Raw genomic sequence first — 22527 nt, forward strand, 5'->3', positions numbered from 1 at the left:
CAAGGTATAATTTATCATTTTATTTAAAAAGTACAGTACATTGCCCCTATTTGGGTGTGAGCAAAAACACACCGTTTTTGTGTGTGTCCCTTTAAAAGCAAATGAGCTGCTGCTCCCCGCCCCCTTTCCAGAAGAGGGCGGAGCTTTAACAGCTCAACAACAACAAAGCTGGAGAATCTCACGCAGCCAAAATGAGGAAAGTGTTCAGCCTTACATTGTTCAAACCGGAGTCGACACTGATGGAGAGACTCAGGAAGAAGTTACAACTTTTAGACGTTTCTGAATGGTTAGTGGATAAATTGATGTAGTTGCTGTGGAGTTGATTCAACTCATCCACTAGCATGTGCCGTCATGTTCATCTTTTGTGTTGAATTGATCCTCGTTTGGTGTAAAATGACGGCATGACAACAACACTCTACTACAACAACTCTTCCTCTTCTCTAAAGCAGAAGGCTGAGGGCCCCGCCCCCTTTGTTGTGTGTTCTTGGGGGGTGGGGTTTATGTAAATTTTAGGGTTTGTGATGTCACCAACCTGGGAAGAAGCTCATTGTAGTCCTTGAACAATGATTTCTGTAAAAGAAAATATCTCTCTTTGCATTGAACCTTGAGTGTCGTAACTTTGCAGATGTTGTTTATGATCAAACAGCAACATTACACACTAACTAAAGCTAAAAAAGTCAAATCATAATCAACCGCCCCTTTAATAATGATATTCTGAAACAACAGCATTAAATGGGAATCTATATGATGGCAAATGTGATCCAGATCAAATGGATTTTATTTTTTTATATTTTTTATTTGCTTTTGTTGAAACATGAATGTCATGATGTCATTACAGCGAGAGCATCTACACCATTGCAGTCCAAACCAGATGGATAGCGATTTCAACATGCTTTCAATAAAATTCCCACTGAACTGTTTCATACAAATGCAAATAACCGGCAGCGATGCTCTCCTGCACGGCCTTTTATAGGCAATAGGTTGCCTAAGCAACACTGTCACCTCTCTTTCCATGGTAATGGATGAGCGGAGCCACACTGCTTTCTGGATGTTTTTCCTTCCCCATTCGCTCCTCAGCCAGTGGCCGCCGATGGTTTCTCGTGGCTGGTTGGCGCTCTGGTAGTTGGATAACTAGCAGCTGCTTAAGGAGGTGGGCGGAGATGAGAATGAGATCGGGTCATCTCAGACGCTCTCAAGAAACCTCAACAACCCTCAGACACAAGAGCCGCTCCTTCAGCTGCGACTGCTGAACGACTGCGAGAGTACCAGCAGACGAGGAGGCTTTCTCAAAAAGAGAGATTATTGGATGGGAATGAGGAGATTAGAGAAGAAAATGTTGGTTTAGAGCTTGTCCTCTTGATAAATGGTTGTAAAAAGGGGTCAGATTATTAAAGGGGTCCTTGATTATGATTTGACTTTTTTAACTTTAGTTAGTGTGTAATGTTGCTGTTTGATCATAAACAACATCTGCAAAGTTACTCAAAGTTCAATGCAAAGAGAGATATTTTCTACTTTTTAAAGGGTTTGTTCACCCAAAAATGAAAATAATGTCTACTCTCCCTCATGTCGTTCCACACCCGTAAGACCTTTGTTCATCTTCAGAACACAAATTAAGATATTTTTGATGAAAGGCAATGACACTCCCTTTTTCATTGCCCAGAAAGCTACTAAAGACATATTTGAATCAGATCATGTGACTACAGTGGTTTAACCTTAATGTTATAAAGCGATGACAATACTTTTTGTGCGACAAAAATAACAAAATAGCAACTTTATTCAACAATATCTAGTGATGGGCGATTTTCAAAACACTGCTTCATGAAGCTTCGAAGCTTTTGTTTTGAATCAGTGGTTCAGAGCGCCAAAATCACATGATTTCAGTAAACGAGGCTTCGTTACGTCGTAAATGTTTTGAAACTTCAATAGTTCACATGACTTTGGCAGTTTGATACGTGCTCCGAACCACTGATTCGAAACAAAAGATTCGTAAAGCTTCATGAAGCAATGTTTTGAAATCGCCCATCACTAGATATTGTTGAATAAAGTCGTTATTTTGTTATTTTTGGCGCACAAAAAATATTGTCATCACTTTATAACATTAAGGTTGAACCACTGTAGTCACATGAACTGTTTTTAAATATGTTTTAGTAGCTTTCTGGACATTGAAAAAGAAAAAGGGAGTGTCATTGCTGACGATGCAGGGCTTATTGAGTCATCGGATTTCATCAAAAATATCTTAATTTGTGTGAATGGGTGTGGAATGGCATGAGGATAAGTTAATGACGGAATTTTCATTTTTGGGTGAACTAACCCTTTAAGGACTACAACAAGCTTCTTCCCAGGTTGGTGATATCACATAAACCCCGCCCCCGAGAACACACAACAAAGGGGGCGGGGCCATGTTGGGCTGCTTTAGAGAAGAGGAAGAGTTGTTGTAGTAGAGTGTTGTTGTCATGCCGTCATTTTACACCAAACGAGGGTCAATTCAACACAAAAGATGAACATGACGGCACATGCTAGTGGATGAGTTGAATCAACTCCACAGCAACTACATCAATTTATCCACTAACCATTCAGAAACGTCTAAAAGTTGTAACTTCTTCCTGAGTCTCTCCATCAGTGTCGGTTTGAACAATGTAAGGCTGAACACTTTCCTCATTTTGGCTGTGTGAGATTCTCCAGCTTTGTTGTTGTTGAGCTGTTAAAGCTCCGCCCTCTTCTGGAAAGGGGGCGGGAGCAGCAGCTCATTTGCATTTAAAGGGACACACACAAAAACGGCGTGTTTTTGCTCACACCAAAATTTGACAAGCTATAATAAATGATCTGTGGGGTCTAATTGTGAATAGAGTTTCCCCAATCCTATTCTTTTTGTTCGTACTTGAATTGATTTATCATAAAATTCTGATACTGATGAACTGATGATATTAACTAATATGATTATGGCTAGTATTATACAATGCACAAAAAAGTAGAAATGTTATAAATGCTTTAAGTGAATTTAGGCATTACATTTGCATTTTATTTGTCATAAGTCGCACAGGTTTATTTGTAGCAATAACCAACAAATACATTAATTGGTTTAAAAATGATTGTTTTTTCTTTTATGCCAAAAATCATAATGATATTAAGTAAAGATCATGTTCCATGAATATATTTAGTAAATTTCCTACTGTAAATATATCAAAAGTTTTTTTTTGCACCCTCAGATTCCAGATTTTCAGTATATTGTCCTATCATAACAAACCAGCTTATTTATTCCGCTTTCAGAATATGTATAAATCTCAGTTTCAAAAAATGGACCCTTATGACTGGTTTTGTAGTCCACCCTGGACTACATTTAAAAGTTTTCTAAAAGGTTTAAATGATTGCTACCAGATTACCTTTTTTGTGCAACCATAATTCTTCAATTTTTATTTCTCTCCTCAGCAGACGTCCTTGATTTAATGGGTCCAATCATCGGGATGTCGCCGGATAAGAAAGCAGAATCCCCGGGCGTGCTGGCGGAGCGGACGGACCTGCGCGGGGTTTGTGGGACGTTGCCCGAAGCCGAGTGTGCCGCCAGCCCCCTCGCCACCAGCTTGGACCGCAGCTCCAGCTCAGGAGACGAAGAACTCACCAACCTCAACTGGCTCCACGAGAACCTGCTCCAGAACTTCACGCTGGGAGGCCCCGAGGCCCAGTCCAGCCCCAGTCCGCTCTTCGACATCGAGGGCAACCACGGCAGCTCCGTCATCTCCTCGGCGGCATCACACGGCGGAGAGTCTGTAAAGTCAAAGCCGCCGTTTTCCTTCTCTCTGCTCATATACATGGCCATCGAACAGTCGCCCAGCAAGTCGCTGCCGGTGAAGGATATCTACGGCTGGATCTTGGAGCACTTTCCCTACTTCTCCAGCGCCCCCACTGGCTGGAAGAACTCGGTGCGGCACAACCTCTCCCTCAACAAGTGCTTCCGCAAGGTGGAGAGGAGCCTTGGGAAAGTGAGCATAGCAAAGCAAACTAGTTAGCTGTGTGATTGAGTCATTTAACTGATACTCTTAAGGTTTGAAGAGATAGTTCCCCCAAACCTGTATGGTTTTGTTTCTTTGACCATTAAAATCATTAAGAACATTTTGTTGCTTAAAATAAAATAAACATTAACTGAAATAAAATATAAAAAAGTAACTTATTTTATTTCAGTAAAAACTAAAAAATTAAAACAAAAAACAAAAACTAATAAAAGGGACACAAACACATCAAAATTACTATAATAGGGCCCTATAAAATCAGTTTTATTTTTTCCCAAATTCCGTTTTTTCCGTTTTAATTTTTCTGGATTCCGTTTTTTTCTGTTTTATTTATTTTTTGACTCCATTTTAATGGTTAAATAAAATTTTAGTGATGAAAAAAATATGTCTAATTAATTGAAATAATGAATCTTGTCCAATTTACCAACAATTTATTAAAAATTTTTAGGGCCCTATGATAAATGTTTTATTCTTTCCCCTCACATTTTATTTTTTACCAAATTCTGTTTTCTGGATTTCATTTTAATGGTTTAATTCCATTTTAATAATCAAAAATCATGTCTAATTAATTGAATTCTTAAAAACAACAATATTAATTCATTTAAAAAATATATTTTTATGATTTTTTTTTTCTACAGAAGTTCTGTTGTGTATTTAAATTTTCTGGCAATCAAATGAACGCATACCATTTAATTTATTTTTTAATCATGAAATTAAACTTTTTTGTCAAACAATGTGCTGCACAACAGAGCTTTACTGTTAAAATTAAAACGTGGAAGAAACCTTGAGATTGTTTAAAATATATTTTAATAATTAATTATTAAATTAATTTATCTAAATTCTACTGTACAACAGTACAGTTCTGTCAAGTTAAATCGAACTTTTATTTTGACGTTTTGCCTAGGGCTTTGAGTTTCTGTGTTTATGATGGTAGTTTTCTCAAACGAAGCAGTTAAATGCTGATAAAGTGACTTTCAGAGCAGCTCTGGAGATGAATTCATGCATTCATATAGTGAGGCGCCAGAGGACGAAAACACCGCGAGCGTCGCACGTGCTTCAGTGTGTGTGCGCCCGCGCGATTGTGTGCGAGACGGCGCAGTCTCTAGAATATATCGCGATTTAATTGAAGTGCACTGACCTGCTTTTAATTCATTCATCAAAGATTTGACAAATTCCGTGACATTCTGCGTTATATAGTAAATTCCGTTTTTATGAATGGATTCCGCGATTCCATCCGCGATTCCACGATCGCGGAAATTATAGGGCCCTAGTATAACAAAGATTAAAATGGAAAAACTTTTTCTTGTTTTATTTTATATATATTTTTTGTTCAAAACTAAAATGACAAAAGCACACAACAAAATTACTACAATTTTAACTAAAAATTAAAATTAAAATGAAAACAATAAATAAATAAAATGTAAATGCTTTCGGTTAAATGCCAGGGCAACATTTCTGATTTTTGCTTAGATTTAAGTTGAATTGCTAGATTCACTAAAATTAATAAAATGCCAAAAAAGACAAAAACAAAACTTCTAAAAATTAACAAAAAAAAATCAACTTTATTTGTTTAACTGAAATAAAAATAAATAAACTAATATAGACGTATGACATTTTTCCACACATAAGTTTAAAATATACTTAACATGTCTTCTATTTCTATTTATATATTATTGCCGCTTCGACAAACATCAGTGTGTATTTTACAAACTATAAATGCATTTTATTTTTTGCTGGTACTTTGTATTTAAATGTCTGAAACTTAAAGGGTTAGTTCACTAAAAATGAAAATTCTGTCATTTATTACTCACCCTCATGTCGTTCCACACCTGTAAAACCTTTGTTCATCTTCTGAACACACATTTAGATATTTTTGATGAAATCTGATGGCTCAGTGAGGCCTGCATAGCCAGCAATGACATTTCTTCTCTCAAGATCCATTTATGCACTAAAAACACATTTAAATCAGTTCATGTGAGTACAGTGGTTCAATATTAATATTATAAAGCCACGAGAATATTCCACTATATGGAGAAAAATCTTGGAATGTTTTCCTCAAAAACCTTCTTTTCTTTTCAAGGGGTTGAGTAAATTATCAGGAAATTTTAATTCTGAAGTGTACTAATCCTTTAATGATACTAAAATAGCACTGCGCTGTAGTCTGAGCTGTGACTGTGGTGCAGTGGTTGTAGCGAGCGTAAGTGTGACGGTGGAGTTTTGAGGATTTCTTCACTCCGGTGAGAAAAAGAGCTGGGGAATCCAGTCAAGGTCACGGAGAGCAAACACACTCTGATAGCAGCTTATCTCAGCACAGAGATCATCACACACACTCTGAGCCAAACACAACACTTCTACACTCTAAAGAATGCTGGGTTAAAAATAACCCCACTTGGGTCAAATGTTGACCAACCTGCTGGGTAATTTTATTTCACTCAGCTATGGTTAAAAAATGACTGTATTGCTTGCTTAAAATGAACCCAAAATAGGATGGAAATTAACATTTATTAATGTTTAATGAATAATAATAAACATTTATTAAATTGCTTATTAATAAATGTTCACCTTTTGATTATTATTGTTGCCTCTAGTAATTATGTGTCTGATTTTTAATTCCCAACATAATTTGGGTTCATTTTAAGCCAGACATACAGTCATATTTAATCAATAGTTGAGTTAAATAAAACTACCCAGCAGGTTGGGTCAAACATTTGACTTTTGCCACTTTTTTTTTCGAGGAGTGTAGAGAGAAGATCTGTAAATGTTGTGTGCTGGGTTTGAACTTGTGTCGCCCACATGAGCACCACAGCTTAACGTGTGTGCACTGACCATTAGGCCGCAGCTTTTTGTTTTTCTTTGTCTCAGTGCTCAGACTCCCTCAAACCGCTTTGTGTCCGTCCTCCTCTGACTGTATGGTCAGTGTAATTTCCTGTGTTAGGACTCGACGGCGTAATGTTTACTAATGGCAGAGAGAGAGAGATTGTGTGTAAGTGGCCGGCTGTGAAATGGTCTTTTCTCGACCCGGGAGAGGTCAGCGGAGAGAGACTCCCAGTGAGAGGCCATCCGTCAGACAGACACGCAAAGAGAGAGACAGAGGTTTCAGATGACACTGCCTGGTTTCGGTTGCCATGACAACATTTCCTCCTTCCTGTTTATGAGCAGGCTGGTAATCTGAGTCAAGGTTATAGCCCTCCTCCTACCTATTCCTCGGTGTTTCTCTGTGTGTGTGTAATATATATATATATATATATATATATATATATATATATATATATAAATTATATTTTGCATAAAGAAACTGTAATAGTATAGTAATTTTCTGTAAAAATACTGCAATGCAATGACTTTTCAGTTAAAATCTGAATAAATTATTGTAATGCAACATACAACCACAACTAACACAATTTTATGTACATTTACATTTATTCTTTTAGTAGGCGCTTTTAATCAAACCTTTTTTCCGTGCATACACGTGAGGAATTTAGAGAGATTAAGGAATAGTGAGATATAATTTTAATATTATATATATATATATAATATTTTTTATATAATATTAAAATTACATAAAATTGTGTTGTTGTGGTTGTATGTTGCATTACAATAATTTATTCAGATTTTAACTGAAAAGTCATTGCATTGCAGTATTTTTACAGAAAATTACTATACTATTACAGTTTATTTATGCAAAATATAATGTATGTGTATATATATATATATATATATTTCTTTTTTTATGAAATTATTTTTTTATTTAATATAAATTATAATAAATATATAGATTTTATATATATATATATATATATATATATATATATATATATATATATATATATATATATATATATAAATTTTATTAAATTAATTTTATTTAGTTTATATTTTATTATTATTATTATTATTATTATAAATTATAAATATTATATAAATGTGTGTGTATGCGTGTGCATGTATGTGTGTATATATATATATATATATATATATTATATTTTATGAAATGAATTTCTTTATTTAGTTTATAATTTATTATTATTATTATTATTATAAATTATAAATATTATAATAAATATATTGATGATTGTGTATATATATATATATATATATATATATATATATATATATATATATATATATATATATATATATATATTAGTTTTTATTTGCAAATAATTTCACATTTAAAAAAAAAAAAAAAAACCTTAAACCAAAATGTAAACTGTATTTTTTTTTTCAAAATATAATTTCTTATTTTTTTTTGTTTTGAATTTGTGATGTAAATGTGACCTGTCCTGTCTATTTTGCTGCTTGCCAGATTGAGACTGTTTTCCAGCATAAATCAATCTAAGGTTAAGCTATACTTTACTGTTCCAGACAGAAATTTGTCTAGGGCTCAAAAATACAGCCACTGTGTCACATAAAACATATAGTAAAATAACTAAATAATACAACACAATACATTAGAGAGAGAGAAAAATAATTCACGACTATAAATGCAAGTAAATAAAAAAAAAAATAGTGTTATTTAATAGCTTGACTGCAGAAGAAATTAACAAGTTCTTAAACCGGTTTAATTTAACTTGGCATTCTTAATCTCCAACCTGATGGCAGCATTTCAAACTCACAATCTCAGAGATGTAAAAGTTGAGTTAAATCCATACAGTAATTGAGAACTCATGGATCAGATCCTGTCATAAACACCCTTTATGTAATTTACAGCCGTATTCTGATGTTTATCGGGCGCTTTTAACCGCTGCTCGTATACTCCCAGCAGGGTCTATATTGCCAATCACATGCTTAGATGATCACATTAAGACACTGTTCAGCAGTGAGTGTCTCTCACCGGGCTGCTGTAAAAGTGTCGGCCTGTGGTGTTGTTTTCTTTCTATCTGTTTGGAGTGAAATGGGCTGCTACATAAAAATGTGTTTCTAGCACACCTCTTATTTTCTGACGCCCTCAAACTGCAGGATCATGGCTGTGGCTTATATTGACAGGAGGTGAACATCTGACCAATGTAACCGTTTGGTTTTAAAGCAGAATATATTTCCATGATGCAGAAAACGCAGACAGGATCCAGTCATAAAAATGGAGCCTACCGTATATAACGTAGATTGTTGCAGAATTAGCCGAAATATGAAGTCTATGAACACAAGAACTTCATCTCCAACATTGCACCATTTCATTTGATAAAGCTAAAGGTCTTCATGACAGCCCGTCAAAATAAAAGTACGGCTTAACTTGAAGAAATATTGTACATACTTCTCAAATTAATAACAACAACAAAACAGTTTAGTAAAACATTATTTTGGAAGGAATATCACAATTTTTCATCCATGTTTTAATATATAAACAATAAACATTCACATTCTTTGCCAAAACAGTTAAATTGTCAAAAGTTTATGCATTAATTTGATTGATTATTGACCTAATGGTTGTAATAAGTGCACTTTTTACAGTTTACTTAAGTTTTATTGAAAGTCCCCGTCTGTCTATGAGTATTTGCTCATCTAACTGTGTGTGTTGGTGTGGTTCTGGTAGGTTAATGGGAAGGGTTCTCTGTGGTGTGTGGACCCTGAATACAGACCCAATCTGATCCAAGCCCTGAAGAAACAGCACTTTCCTACAGCCCACTCCTTCTGCACACCCCCAGCGTCCCCACCCAGGTAACACACACATTTACTATAGTGCAAGCTAAAGTAGATGCAAGATGTGCGCTGTTGTTTGGTGGAAATGTGTGGGATGAGCCCGTCCACCTAAACCGATCCTGGATCCTTTTGAGTTAACCGCTACGGTCATTTAAATGACGCCTGACTGTTCTAAAATGGCATAAATTACTGTAGATGTTAAAAACTTGTGTAGCCCTGCACATGACATGCAGGGGGAAAAAAGAAATTTGTGCGCACGATTTGCTATTGTTTCCTCAATTTGCTGATTCCTGCACATCATTTACTATTTTGTTCCCTCAATTTGCTAAATCATTCGCACTATTTACTATTTCATTCTCTCGATTTGCTGAATCGTTCACACTATTTACTATTTCGTTCTCTCGATTTGCTAAATCGTTCGCACTATATACTATTTCGTTCTCTCGATTTGCTAAATCGTTCGCACTATTTACTATTTCATTCTCTCGATTTGCTGAATCGTTCACACTATTTACTATTTCGTTCTCTCGATTTGCTAAATCGTTCGCACTATATACTATTTCGTTCTCTCGATTTGCTAAATCGTTCGCACTATTTACTATTTCGTTCTCTCGATTTGCTAAATCGTTCGCACTATATACTATTTCGTTCTCTCGATTTGCTAAATCGTTCGCACTATTTACTATTTCGTTCTCTCGATTTGCTAAATCGTTCGCACTATTTGCTATTTTGTTTCCTCGATTTGCTAAATCATTCACATGATTTAGTCTTCCGTTCCCTTGATTTGCTATATCATTCACACGATTTACTATTTCGTTCTCTCGATTTGCTAAATCATTCGCATGATTTACTATTTTGTTCCCTCGATCTGCTAAATCATTTGCACTATTTACTATTTCGTTCTTTCGATTTGCTAAATCATTCGCACTATTTACTATTTTGTTTCCTGGATTTGCTAAATTGTTCACATTATTTACTATTTCGTTCTTTCGATTTGCTAAATCATTCACACTATTTACTATTTTGTTTCCTCGATTTGCTAAATCGTTCACATTTACTATTTCGTTCTCTCGATTTGCTAAATCATTCGCACTATTTACTATTTCATTTCCTCGATTTGCTAAATCATTCGCACCATTTACTATTTCGTTTCCTCGATTTTCTAAATTGTTCACATTATTTACTATTTCATTCCCTCGATTTGCTAAATCATTCGCACTATTTACTATTTCGTTTCCTCGATTTGCTAAATTTCTCACATTATTTACTATTTCGTTCTCTCGATTTGCTAAATCATTCGCACTATTTACTATTTCGTTTCCTCGATTTGCTAAATTGTTCACATTATTTACTATTTCGTTCTCTCGATATGCTAAATCATTCGCACTATTTACTATTTCGTTCCCTCGATTTGTTAAATCATTCGCACTATTTAATATTTCGTTTCCTCGATTTGCTAAATCGTGCACAGGAGTTGCTATTTCGTACCCTTGATTTGCTAATTCCTGCACATCATTTACTATTTCGTTTCCTCAATTTGCTAAATCATTCGCATGATTTACGATTTCATTCTCTCGATTTGCTAAGTCATTCGCATGATTTACTATTCCATTCCCTCGATTTTCTAAATCATTCGCATGATTTACTATTTCGTTCTCTCGATTTGCTAAATCATTCGCACTATTTACTATTTTGTTTCCTCGATTTGCTAAATCATTCACACTATTTACTATTTCGTTCTCTCGATTTTCTAAATCATTCGCATGATTTACTATTTCGTTCTCTCGATTTGCTAAATCATTCGCACTATTTACTATTTTGTTTCCTCGATTTGCTAAATCATTCACACTATTTACTATTTCGTTCTCTCGATTTGCTAAGTCATTCGCACTATTTACTATTTTGTTTCCTCGATTTGCTAAATCATTCACACTATTTACTATTTCGTTCTCTCGATTTGCTAAATCATTCACACTATTTACTATTTCGTTTCCTCGATTTGCTAAATCGTTCACATTATTTACTATTTAGTTCTTTCGATTTGCTAAATCATTCGCATGATTTACTATTTCATTTCCTCGATTTGCTAAATCGTTCACACTATTTACTATTTCGTTTTCTCGATTTGCTAAATCATGTGCATAATTTATCCTAACATTTTTTTTTTTTTTTCTGCATGTCATGGGGAGCTCCATAAAATCAAACAAACTTGGCGTATAGCTTGTTCACACCAAGGACCATGACTATAACAATAAAGTAAAAGATATAGTTACAAAAATAATTTTAAATGTAATAGAATAGCAGAATACACATCACAGCTATATCAGTAACTGCACAGAGGAACACTATCGCTGGAATCACTTTCAGAACGAAAGTGATGAACGATAAAAGCATTTACATCAGAATCCATCTTGCTCAAGAGGCTTCATAAGCCTCGTTCAGACTATATAATCTGGTGCATATCCGATTGGAATCCGATTATATTTAGCAAATATACCATATACCAACGCAACATCATTGCAAAAGAAACCAATGCAAATATTCCAGAAAACAAGAGTTGTGATACTCAGTGTGGACAGTCAATAATTTAGATCAGATTCTAATCGGATACACAAAAAAATGGGATTTGGGCTGACTGTGTGAACATAAGCAGGATGGGACGGGAACTAAAGAGTGTTACTGACAGAGTAGGAAGAGAGGAGCTGCAACAGTGTTCAATATGGGGAAAATAATGTGTTTTTTTTTTAACATAAAAGCATAAAAACCTATTGTAGTAGACTTTGAAAAAGGGCATAATCTTTAGGTTGTCATTCGGAGCTCAAGTCGAGGTGAAACTGATTTATGTCTGTCTTTCTGACAGTGCCTTCTCACCCGCACGTCACCTCTTCCTTCAGGACTGCTCTCTAAAAGGTGAGCCATTTCTGTTTTTTCAGGTGAATAAGTCAAAATTAAAAACATTTACATCAGAATCCATCCTGCTCAGGGAGCGTCATAAGCAAGGAAATTCATTGGTCAGAAAGTATGAGAACTTTTTTTTTTGATGTAAGCTGGACTGTTTTCATTATTTATCTTTATAAAGAATTCTCTCTCTTTTTCTGTCACCTTGAGTATGGTGGCAGTGTTCACTCTCTCCTCTGTCTGGTTAGTAATGAATAATTCAAAGCTTCTGAAGGGTTGCATGGAAACAGAGAAACTCCAGCCCCTTGATTTCCCTCCGTAGACTGTCTCTAACACACTAACACTGAGCAGTGCTCTGACCGCTGTGTGTCTCGTGTCTTTTACAGAGTCTGACATTGATGCCGCGACTGCTATGATGCTGTTAAACTCGGCCCCCGGACACCACAGTGACCCCTGTAAGAGAACACCTCCATCACTCTGACACCCTGAAGATCAGTAATCTTGTCTAACGTTCTGTGTAACATTTTATCTGATGTTCTGTCTACCTCACCATCCAGCTATCTATCTATCTATCTATCTATCTATCTATCTATCTATCTATCTATCTATCTGTCTGTCTGTCTGTCTGTCTGTCTGTCTGTCTGTCTGTCTGTCTGTCTGTCTGTCTGTCTGTCTGTCTGTCTGTCTGTCTGTCTGTCTGTCTGTCTGTCTGTCTGTCTGTCTGTCTGTCTGTCTGTCTGTCTATTGTTCAATCCTTCATTCAATCTATTGATCGTTCTGTCTATCATTCTATCTATCTATTGTTCTATCATTCGTTCTATCCATCTTTCTATCATTCTATCGTTCGTTTTGTTCCTTCGTTCTGTCTGTCTATCTATCTATCTATCTATCTATCTATCTATCTATCTATCTATCTATCTATCGTTCAATCGTTCTATTGATCGTTCTGTCAATCAATCGTTTGTTCTAGCGTTCGTTCTGTCTATCATTCTATCTATTGTTCTATCATTCATTCTATCCATCTTTCTATCATTCTATTGTTCTATCGTTCATTCTGTTCCTTCGTTCTGTCTATCTATCATTCGTTCTATCTATTGTTCTATCTATCGATCTGTCTATCAATCAATCGATCGTTTGTTCTAACGTTCATTCTGTCTGTCAATCATTCCATCCATCTCTATCTATCGCTCTGTTTATCGTTCTATCATTCGTTCTATCGTTTGTTCTATCGTTCGTTCTATTGTTCGTTCCATCGTTATATCACTGTTCGTTCTTTCTTTCATCCCCCGTTCTGCCATTCGTTATATCATTCTATTGATTATTCTGTCTATCTTTCCATCGTTCTATTGATCTTTCTATCAATCGATCATTTGTTCTAATGTTCATTCTGTCTATCACTCTATCTGTCTATCATTCCATCCATCTCTATCTGTCGACCTATCACTTTATCCATCGTTCTATTGTTAGTTCTATCGTTCATTCCATCGTTCTATCACTTATTGTTCGTTTTGTCGTTTGTTCTGTCGTTCTTTCGATCGTTCTTACGTTCGTTCTAACATTCGTTCGTTCTAATGTTATGTCTATCTATCATTCCATCATTATCTATTGTTCGTTCTATCTTTCTATCCATCGTTCTATCTATTGTTCTATCTATCGATCTGTCTATCGCTTGATCGTTCTATTGATTGTTCTATCAATCGATCGTTTGTTCTAACGTTCGTTCTTTCTATCATTCCATCCATCTCTATCTATCGACCTATCTATCGCTTTATTTATCGTTCTATCATTTGTTCTATCGTTTGTTCTATTGTTTGTTCTATTGTTCGTTCCATCATTATATCACTGATTTTTATTGTTCTGCCGTTCGTTCTATCGTTCTATTGATCTTTCTATCAATCGATAATTTTATCTAATGTTCATTCTGTCTATCACTCTATCTGTCTATCATTCCATCCATCTCTCTGTCGACCTATCTATCGCTCTATCCATCGTTCTATTGTTGTTCTATCGTTCATTCCATCATTCTATCACTTATCGTTCGTTCTTTCGATCGTTCTTACGTTCCTTCTAACATTCGTTCGTTCTAATGTTATATCACTGATTGTTTTATCGTTCGTTCTGTTCGTTCTTTCGTTCATCCCTCGTTCTGCCGTTCGTTCTATCATTCTATTGATCATTCTGTCTATCTATCTTTCGATCGTTCTATTGATCGTTCTATCAATCGATCATTTGTTCTAATGTTCATTCTGTCTATCATCTATCATTCCATCCATCTCTATCGACCTATCTATCGCTCTATCCATTGTTCTATTGTTAGTTCTATCGTTCATTCCATCATTCTATCACTTATCGTTCGTTCTGTTCGTTCTGTCATTCTTTTGTTCGTTCTTTTGTTCATTCTAACATTCGTTCTAACATTAGTTTGTTCTAATGTTATGTCTATCTATCATTCCATCGCTCATTCCATCTATCTATCGCTCGTTCTATCTTTCTATCCATCGTTCTATCTATTGTTCTATCTATCTGTCTATCTATCTTTTGATCGTTCTATTGATCGTTCTATCAATCGATCGTTTGTCCTAACGTTCATTCTTTCTATCATTTCATCCATCTCTATCGACCTATCATTTGTTCTATTGTTCGTTCCATCGTTCTATCACTGATCGTTTTATCCTTCATTCTATCATTCTGTGGATCGTTCTTATGTTCATTCTAACATTCGTTCTTTCTAACATTCGTTTATTTTTTCCTGCTTAAAAAAAATAAAGATAGAACGATGGAATGATAGACATAACATTAGAACTAATCTATTCTCTCTCTATCTATTCATTCATCGTTCTATCTATCGTTGTATCTATTGATCATTCTATCGATCTATCGTTCTTTTGTTCTGTCGTTCATTCTATTCTTCGTTCTGCAGTTCGTTACATCTATTCCATCTAATTTTCCATCTATCTATCGTTCGTTCATTCATTCGTTCTATCCATTCTTCATTCTATCCTTTCTGCTGTTCAGTCTGTCTCTGTGTATCTATTGTTATATCATTCTATCTATTGTTCGTTCTATCCTTCGTTCTGCTGTTCGTTCTATTGACTGTTCTATTGACCATTCTACTGTTCCATCTATCTCTCTCTCTATCTATCGATCGATCGTTCTATCTGTATCTGTGAGTCTGATGTTCTGCTCCAGTGTCTCATGTTCAGTGATGATCTAGTTCAGGCACGTTTGCGTCTTTATTTATTGCGATGGTTTTGCAAATGTCTGTGTAATGACTAAAAGCTCTTGCTGGTAATTAGTGCAGCATTGCACTTCCTTCACACGTCTTTATCCTCTTTAAGCGTGTCACTGTAGTGTTCTCTACCTCTAATGAGCCTTAATCACCCATAGCAGAATAAACCATCATAAGAGGGCTTCATTAAGACGGGCGGATGAAAGTACTTGATGACGCGTTTCATAACGCCAGTTTACAGACTGACACTTCAAAGATGGAAAATTTGTCTAAATCTCATGAAACATGTCAAGAAAATCACTCAGACTCATAGAAACCTGTTCTAGTAGGGCCTACAAACAAGAAGGGCATAATAGGTTGTGTTACGAGTGTCCTGTCCATGTCATAATTGGTGTGTTTTGGTCCACAGGTGACCCGGACAGCCCTATAGACCTCTCCCGCCCGGACTCGGTCCTAGTGAGCAGCGACCCAAAGCAGGACCACAACTACAGCAGCTCCTCCTTCCAGCGCTGCTCGTCTCGCTCTTCCTCGTCCTCCTCGTCCTCACTGTCATCCCTGGACGAGGCAGGCTGCGACTCCGGCCAGGGCCGCCGTGCCGGCAGCGAGGGTTTCCACAGCGACGAGGACTCGGAGGAGGAGAGGAACTCGCGTCTGCCCTCGCTTCCCGTTCGCCGCCCGCTCACCATCAAGTGCCCTCTTCCGGGTAAACGTGCCCGTCACGAGTCCAAACCGGAACTGGACGAGGAGTTGAAAGAGGCGGCCGGGTCCCTCTTACACCTGGCCGGGATCCGTTCCGGCCTGGATCTCTCTAAGCGAACGGCCAAGAGTAAAAAACAGGAAAAGCACCGGAAATGAAGCCGGAAAAACCCCTGGACTGTGTATCAGTGACTGTGCCTCCCATCATGGAAACCCTCTCTCTTGTTTTGTTTTTCTACATTTTTCATTTTATATGAGAGATTTTCCCTCCCTGACTCAAACTACGGCAATAGCGACTTTCACGCGGAGGTGAACGAAGCCATACTGAGACTTTGGAGCGCGAATGGAGAAATCGTTCCTGTACGTGCTTCAGGATTTCTCTCAGTGAAGTTGGATAGGGAGAAACTGATGTGTTTTCTCTTAAACGTTTGCATGCTTCCTCCTTTAGGTGAGTGTCCTACTCTTCCAAGTGAATCTGTGGCGTTTCTACAGAGAACGAGTGCATGTCCGTGTTGTTCGAAGCACTAACCTCTCCCGTCGTCCGCTTTATGAACGCGCTCCAGAAAATGGAAGACGAGAATTACGTCAAGAGTTCCCAGTTTTTTGTTTTGTTTTTGAAGTACACAGCAAAGAAATGCAATAATTATCATCAGGCGGCTGGCGTTACGTTCTTTCTCTTCATCAGAGGCACTGGATATCATTGAAAGGATTTATGGAGAACGGATGACTTTTTTTCTCCATCAGTCGTGATATTTATGGGGTAAATCTCATGAAAATACATCAGAATCAAAAAGAAAAAGAAATTGTTTTGCACCCACAAATGAATTTCTATCATTAATTACTCACCCTCATGTCGTTCCACTCCCATAAGACCATAAATTAAGATATTTTTGATGAAATCCGGGAGGTATATGACACGTCCATAGACTTTCAAGGTTCAGAAAGGTACTAAAAACAGTCATGTGACTGCAGTGGTTCAACCTTAATGTTATGAAGAGACGAGAATACTTATTGTGCGCAAAAACAAAACAAAAATAACAACTTTATTCAACAATATCTTCTCTTCCCTGTCATTATCATATGTTGTTTACATCCAGCACTTCCAGGTTCTACGTCTACAACTCATTATTGGCCGGCACCTGCGTCAGCGCCACATGCATCCATCGTGTTAATCATGTGATCAGCTTTGGCCAATACTGAGCCGGCATTCGGACGTAAACACAGAAGCCTTCACTGTGTGTAAGGATAATGACACGGAAGAGATTATTGAATAAAGTCGTTATTTTTGTTTCGTTTTTGCACACAAAAAGTATTCTCGTCGCTTCTTAAAATGAGGTGAATCACTGTAGTCACATGACTGTTTTAACGATTATCTTTAGTAACTTTCTAGACCTTGAAAGTGGTGGTTATATTGCTGTTTATGGATGAGAATATACCTCATATTTCATCAAAAATATCTTAATTTATGTTCTGAAGGTGTGGAACGGCATGAGGGTGAGTAATCAATGACAGAAATTTCATTTTTTGGTAAACTAACCCTTTAAAATGAAAACCATTATTATATGAAAAGTAATTATTCCTTTTTTTCTCAATAATTCTCATTGCTGTAATAGATTATTTTTATGTATTTATTTTTTTATAAATCTGCAGTGGAACTTTAAAAAAAATGCAAAATTAAACTTTTTTTCCTTTTTAAAATCTGCAAAAATTGGCATAAAAATAAACAAATTTCTACCTTAATGTAACTTTTTTTTTTGCTTATAGTTTATAGGGAAAATGTGCTGAAAAATGTCATGAAAATGTTAAATGCAGCAATTTCTTATATGATTTTCTTGTTTCATGACCTGAACATGTGACGTGTTTCATGAGATTTACCCTATAAGTTAAAAACAATGAAATGACTGGAATCGAAGCCTAATCTGGAGTATCGACACAGGATCAAGCATCACCAGAAGGATTAATAAACACAAAGCCGCCCTAAATGACTCCGAATAAATAGTACACGTTTTCCCATCCTCCTCGTTTCTTTCGTTTGCGCCTCTCTTCGGTCTCCGCGATCTGTTCGGATCAGTTTATTGTGTGCGAACTGAAACCGGCCTTTCGTGGCAGAGCTTGCTGTTTGATTCCCTCTGTCCAGACCCTATGCAAAAACAACGGAAGCCGTGTAGCTCTATATTTCCTCTTGATATATAAAATATATATGCGTGTGTATGTGTGTGTGATTATGTATGCATGTGCCCATTCGTTGCGTGTTTTAACGCAGTCCGCAGACTTTGGGAGGTCAATACTGGAGTTCATCTCTGTGTGTGTAGATGAACAGATGCATGAAACCTGTCAGGAGAAGGTCATATTTCACCTCAAAATCAAAGGAAAAATGGAAATTATGTTGTTTTTTTGTTTTTTTCTTGACAATTTTTAAGCACATTTTCCCCTTCAAATGAGTCAGCAGAGAATTCTGGGGGGAAAAGTCACATAATGAAATGACTTTTAATAACTCATTTATTTTCATTATTGTAATGTGAAAACAAAAATGTAAATATGATGTAAATTTTAAAGTATTTATACTTCTTCATGGTAGTATTTGTTGTATTGCCTCTAATTTATGCTGATTTTAATTTAATATTACAGTATTTGTTACCATAATACAGTTAAAAAATGTTTTGAGTGATGAGAAACGACACATAATTAACATCTGAATTCATTACAGTAATGGGATCTGCTTCATTTTGTTTTTGTGCAATATTGTGCATTTTCTTTCTTTTTTTTAAATGACATTTTGGGGTGAAATATGTAAATATGATCCACATGTTTTCATGAGAAACTACTGCCACATTTACAAAAACAAAACATGTTAGCACAGGTACATGAAAGCAGATGTTTTAAATATTCATATTTCTTCACGCTGTATGTTTGTAGAGGCAGTATGCATCTATGCCATGGATACAGCAGCCAGAATCCCAGTATGCTCCGCGTTTCTGTTGTTTTGCCTCATTTGACCCTCTGTTTGAAATTGAGAGCTCTAAAAAACTCAACCGAACCAGAATCCCAGCAGCTCATTTGAAATGCATGACCTGTGCCAAAACATGTAAATCACTGCCTCAAAGACACCTAGACGAGTTCATTAAGACGCCACAATTGAAAATGAAGAACAAAAGGGTCACGTTTAATGAGCTATTGAATTGTTCATTTAATTTGGAGCCCATGTTTTGTTGTCTTTCTGTAGCAAACAGCATCAGTGTGACTGTCTACAAGACCTGCTTTTGTTCCTCGTGCCAAAATATCAAATGACTTAATCACTGCCAAGACTGGTTTACTAATCCTTTCTTTTTTTTTCTTGTATTTTGTGCATCAGGTTAAAGAAGTATTGAATATTAACTAATAAAACTGCCAAGAACCTGTGAGGGCGAATCCCACCAAACATGTCATGAACATTTTTCTTGATTTCACCTCAAAATTAAAATTAAGAAATTTAAGAAATTATATTTTACTTACAGACAATTAAACCTATTTTATGATGATCACTATAGTTTGTTTTCTTGTGTGTGTGTGTGTATATATATATATATATATATATATATATAATATGCATTAATGCAAAATTATGCATTTAAATGTGTATGTGTGTATATATGTATATATGTGTATACTGTACATACACACACACATATATATATATATGCACATATACACATACTTGCGTATATATTTATATATATATATAATATATAAATATGCATTAATGCAAAATTATGCATTTAAAACTTTCATATGCATTTAAATGTGTATGTGTATATATGTGTGTGTGTATGTATATATAAATATATATATATATATACACACGGGCATATATATATATATATATAATTACACATTTTTATACTTTTTTTGGGAAATATGATCAGGACATGTATTCGTGAGATTCACCCATGAGGCAAGATGAAATCTGGGAAAATATTGACCCCAAATGTAACGTCTTTGATTTTCTATTTAACATGAGTGTATTATGAAATTGCAATTCCTGAAATAAATTTTGTAAACTGCCATTGTTTCTCTACACTGCCACGTGACCAACTGCTCGCTCGATATTCACCCCGCCATTCTCAGTTTCCATAGATGTTCCTGTGAATCAAATCTCAGAGGTTAAATTACATCTGTGAGAGCTTTTTGCCAACTGTGAACAGTAGATACGCGAGGCCTGTGCCGGTGATGCGTCTCGGACGATGCTTGTGACACGTCTGAGTGTGAAGAGCCTCCATGTGTTTATGGTGGTGCGACTTCTTCTGTTCAGTGTTTGTCTCATTATATTCTCCTCATGTTGTCTTCTGCCTAATATTGAGTGTGTCGAGACTGCATTGAATGATGTAAATAAATCTGACTTCTGTTCTGAACACTGACAGCTGCCACCTCAGTATCAGTTTGTTACTGTCTGTCAGACGGACAAACCCCTCGTTTTTTGTACGCTAACCTCTGTTAATAAAATGTTTATAAAATTTATTTTCGCCAAAGATATGCAATTGCATTATATATGGTATTACTGAATAAAAGATGTTGTTTTACTTAAGATGGTTTTGTCCAGATGTGAGTTGCATTGTCTGTCAATTTTTGTAGTTAGCTAAAATACACAGTACAGTCCAAAAGTTTGGAACCACTAAGATTTTTAATGTTTTTAAAAGAATTTTCGTCTGCTCACCAAGGCTACATTTATTTAATTAAAAATACAGTAAAAAACAGTAATATTGTGAAATATTATTACAATTTAAAATAACTGTTTTCTATTTGAATATATTTGACAAAGTAATTTATTCTTGTGATCAAAGCTGAATTTTCAGCATCGTTACTCCAGTCTTCAGTGTCACATGATCCTTCAGAAATCATTCTAATATGCTGATCTGCTGCTCAAGAAACATTTAATGTGTACAATTGTATAAAATATTTGTGTACAATATTTTTTTTCAGGATTATTTGATGAATAGAAAGTTCAAAAGAACAGTGTTTATCTGAAATCTAATCTTTTGTAACATTATAAATGTCTTTACTGCCACTTTTGATTGATTTAATGCATCCTTGCTGAATAAAAGTATTCATTTCTTTAATTTCTTTTAAAAAAAATAAAAATTCTTACTGACCCCAAACTTTTGAACGGTAGTGTATAATGCTACAGAAGCTTTGTATTTCAGATAAATGCTGTTCTTTTGAACTTTCTATTCATCAAGGAATCCTGAAAAAAAAAAGTACACAACTGTTTTCAACATTGAAAATAATCATAAATGTTTCTTGAGCAGCAAATCATCATATTAGAATGATTTCTGAAGGATCATGTGACACTGAAGACTGGAGTAATGATGCTGAAAATTCAGCTTTACATCACAGGAATAAATTACTTTGTCAAATATATTTAAATAGTACACTGTTATTTTAAATTGTAATACGAAACTTCTTTTAAAAACATTAAAAATCTTAGTGGTTCCAAACTTTTGGACTGTACTGGATATATAGTAGTCAACATTTGAAGTGGATCAAAAAAAAAAAATGTATATATATATATATATATATATATATATATATATATATATATATATATATATATATATATATATACACACACACACACACACATATATATATATATATATATATATATATATATATATATATATATATATATATATTCGGTAGAGAAAATAGATTTATTCACAATAGAACATAGATAACATAAATGTTTTATCACTTTTATCCGTTAAATGAGCTAATTTCAAATGTGATGCCTGCTTCAGGTCTCAAAAAAGTTGGCACAGGGGCAACAAATGGCTGAAAAAGCAAGAAATTTTGAAAAGATTAATTTGGGAGAACATCTAGCAACTAATTAAGTTAATATCAGGTCTGTAACATGATAAACTATAAAAGGGATGTCTTAGAGAGGCAGAGTCTCTCAGAAGTAAGATGGGCAGAGCTGTGAAAGAGTGTGGAAAAAGATTGTGGAATAATTTAACAATGTTCCTCAACGTCAAATTGCAAATCTCATAATCTACAGTGCATAACATCATCAGAAACTGTAGAAATCTG

General features: G+C 35.3%; 1 protein-coding gene across 6 annotated transcripts in view; it reads left to right on the forward strand.

Annotated features, from left to right (window-relative positions):
* The window catches only part of foxn2a (forkhead box N2a), a 78314-nt gene extending 58331 nt beyond the window's left edge, over positions 1–19983 (forward strand). For 4 of the 6 annotated variants that reach the window (XM_067385622.1, XM_067385619.1, XM_067385617.1 and 1 more), the window contains exons 2-6: positions 3427–3977; positions 9535–9659; positions 12502–12551; positions 12926–12994; positions 16178–19983. In XM_067385622.1, coding sequence (XP_067241723.1) covers positions 3444–3977; positions 9535–9659; positions 12502–12551; positions 12926–12994; positions 16178–16623 — 1224 coding nt within the window. In that variant the 5' untranslated portion in view covers positions 3427–3443 and the 3' untranslated portion in view covers positions 16624–19983. Of the gene's footprint in view, positions 1–220; positions 287–3426; positions 3978–9534; positions 9660–12501; positions 12552–12925; positions 12995–16177 lie in introns of those variants that run through there. The other 2 variants (XM_067385620.1, XM_067385618.1) reach the window with 2 other exon arrangements.
* The last annotated feature ends 2544 nt before the right edge of the window (positions 19984–22527 follow it).

Source organism: Chanodichthys erythropterus, chromosome 5 (assembly GCF_024489055.1).
Source record: "Chanodichthys erythropterus isolate Z2021 chromosome 5, ASM2448905v1, whole genome shotgun sequence".
Taxonomy (NCBI): Eukaryota; Metazoa; Chordata; class Actinopteri; order Cypriniformes; family Xenocyprididae; genus Chanodichthys; species Chanodichthys erythropterus.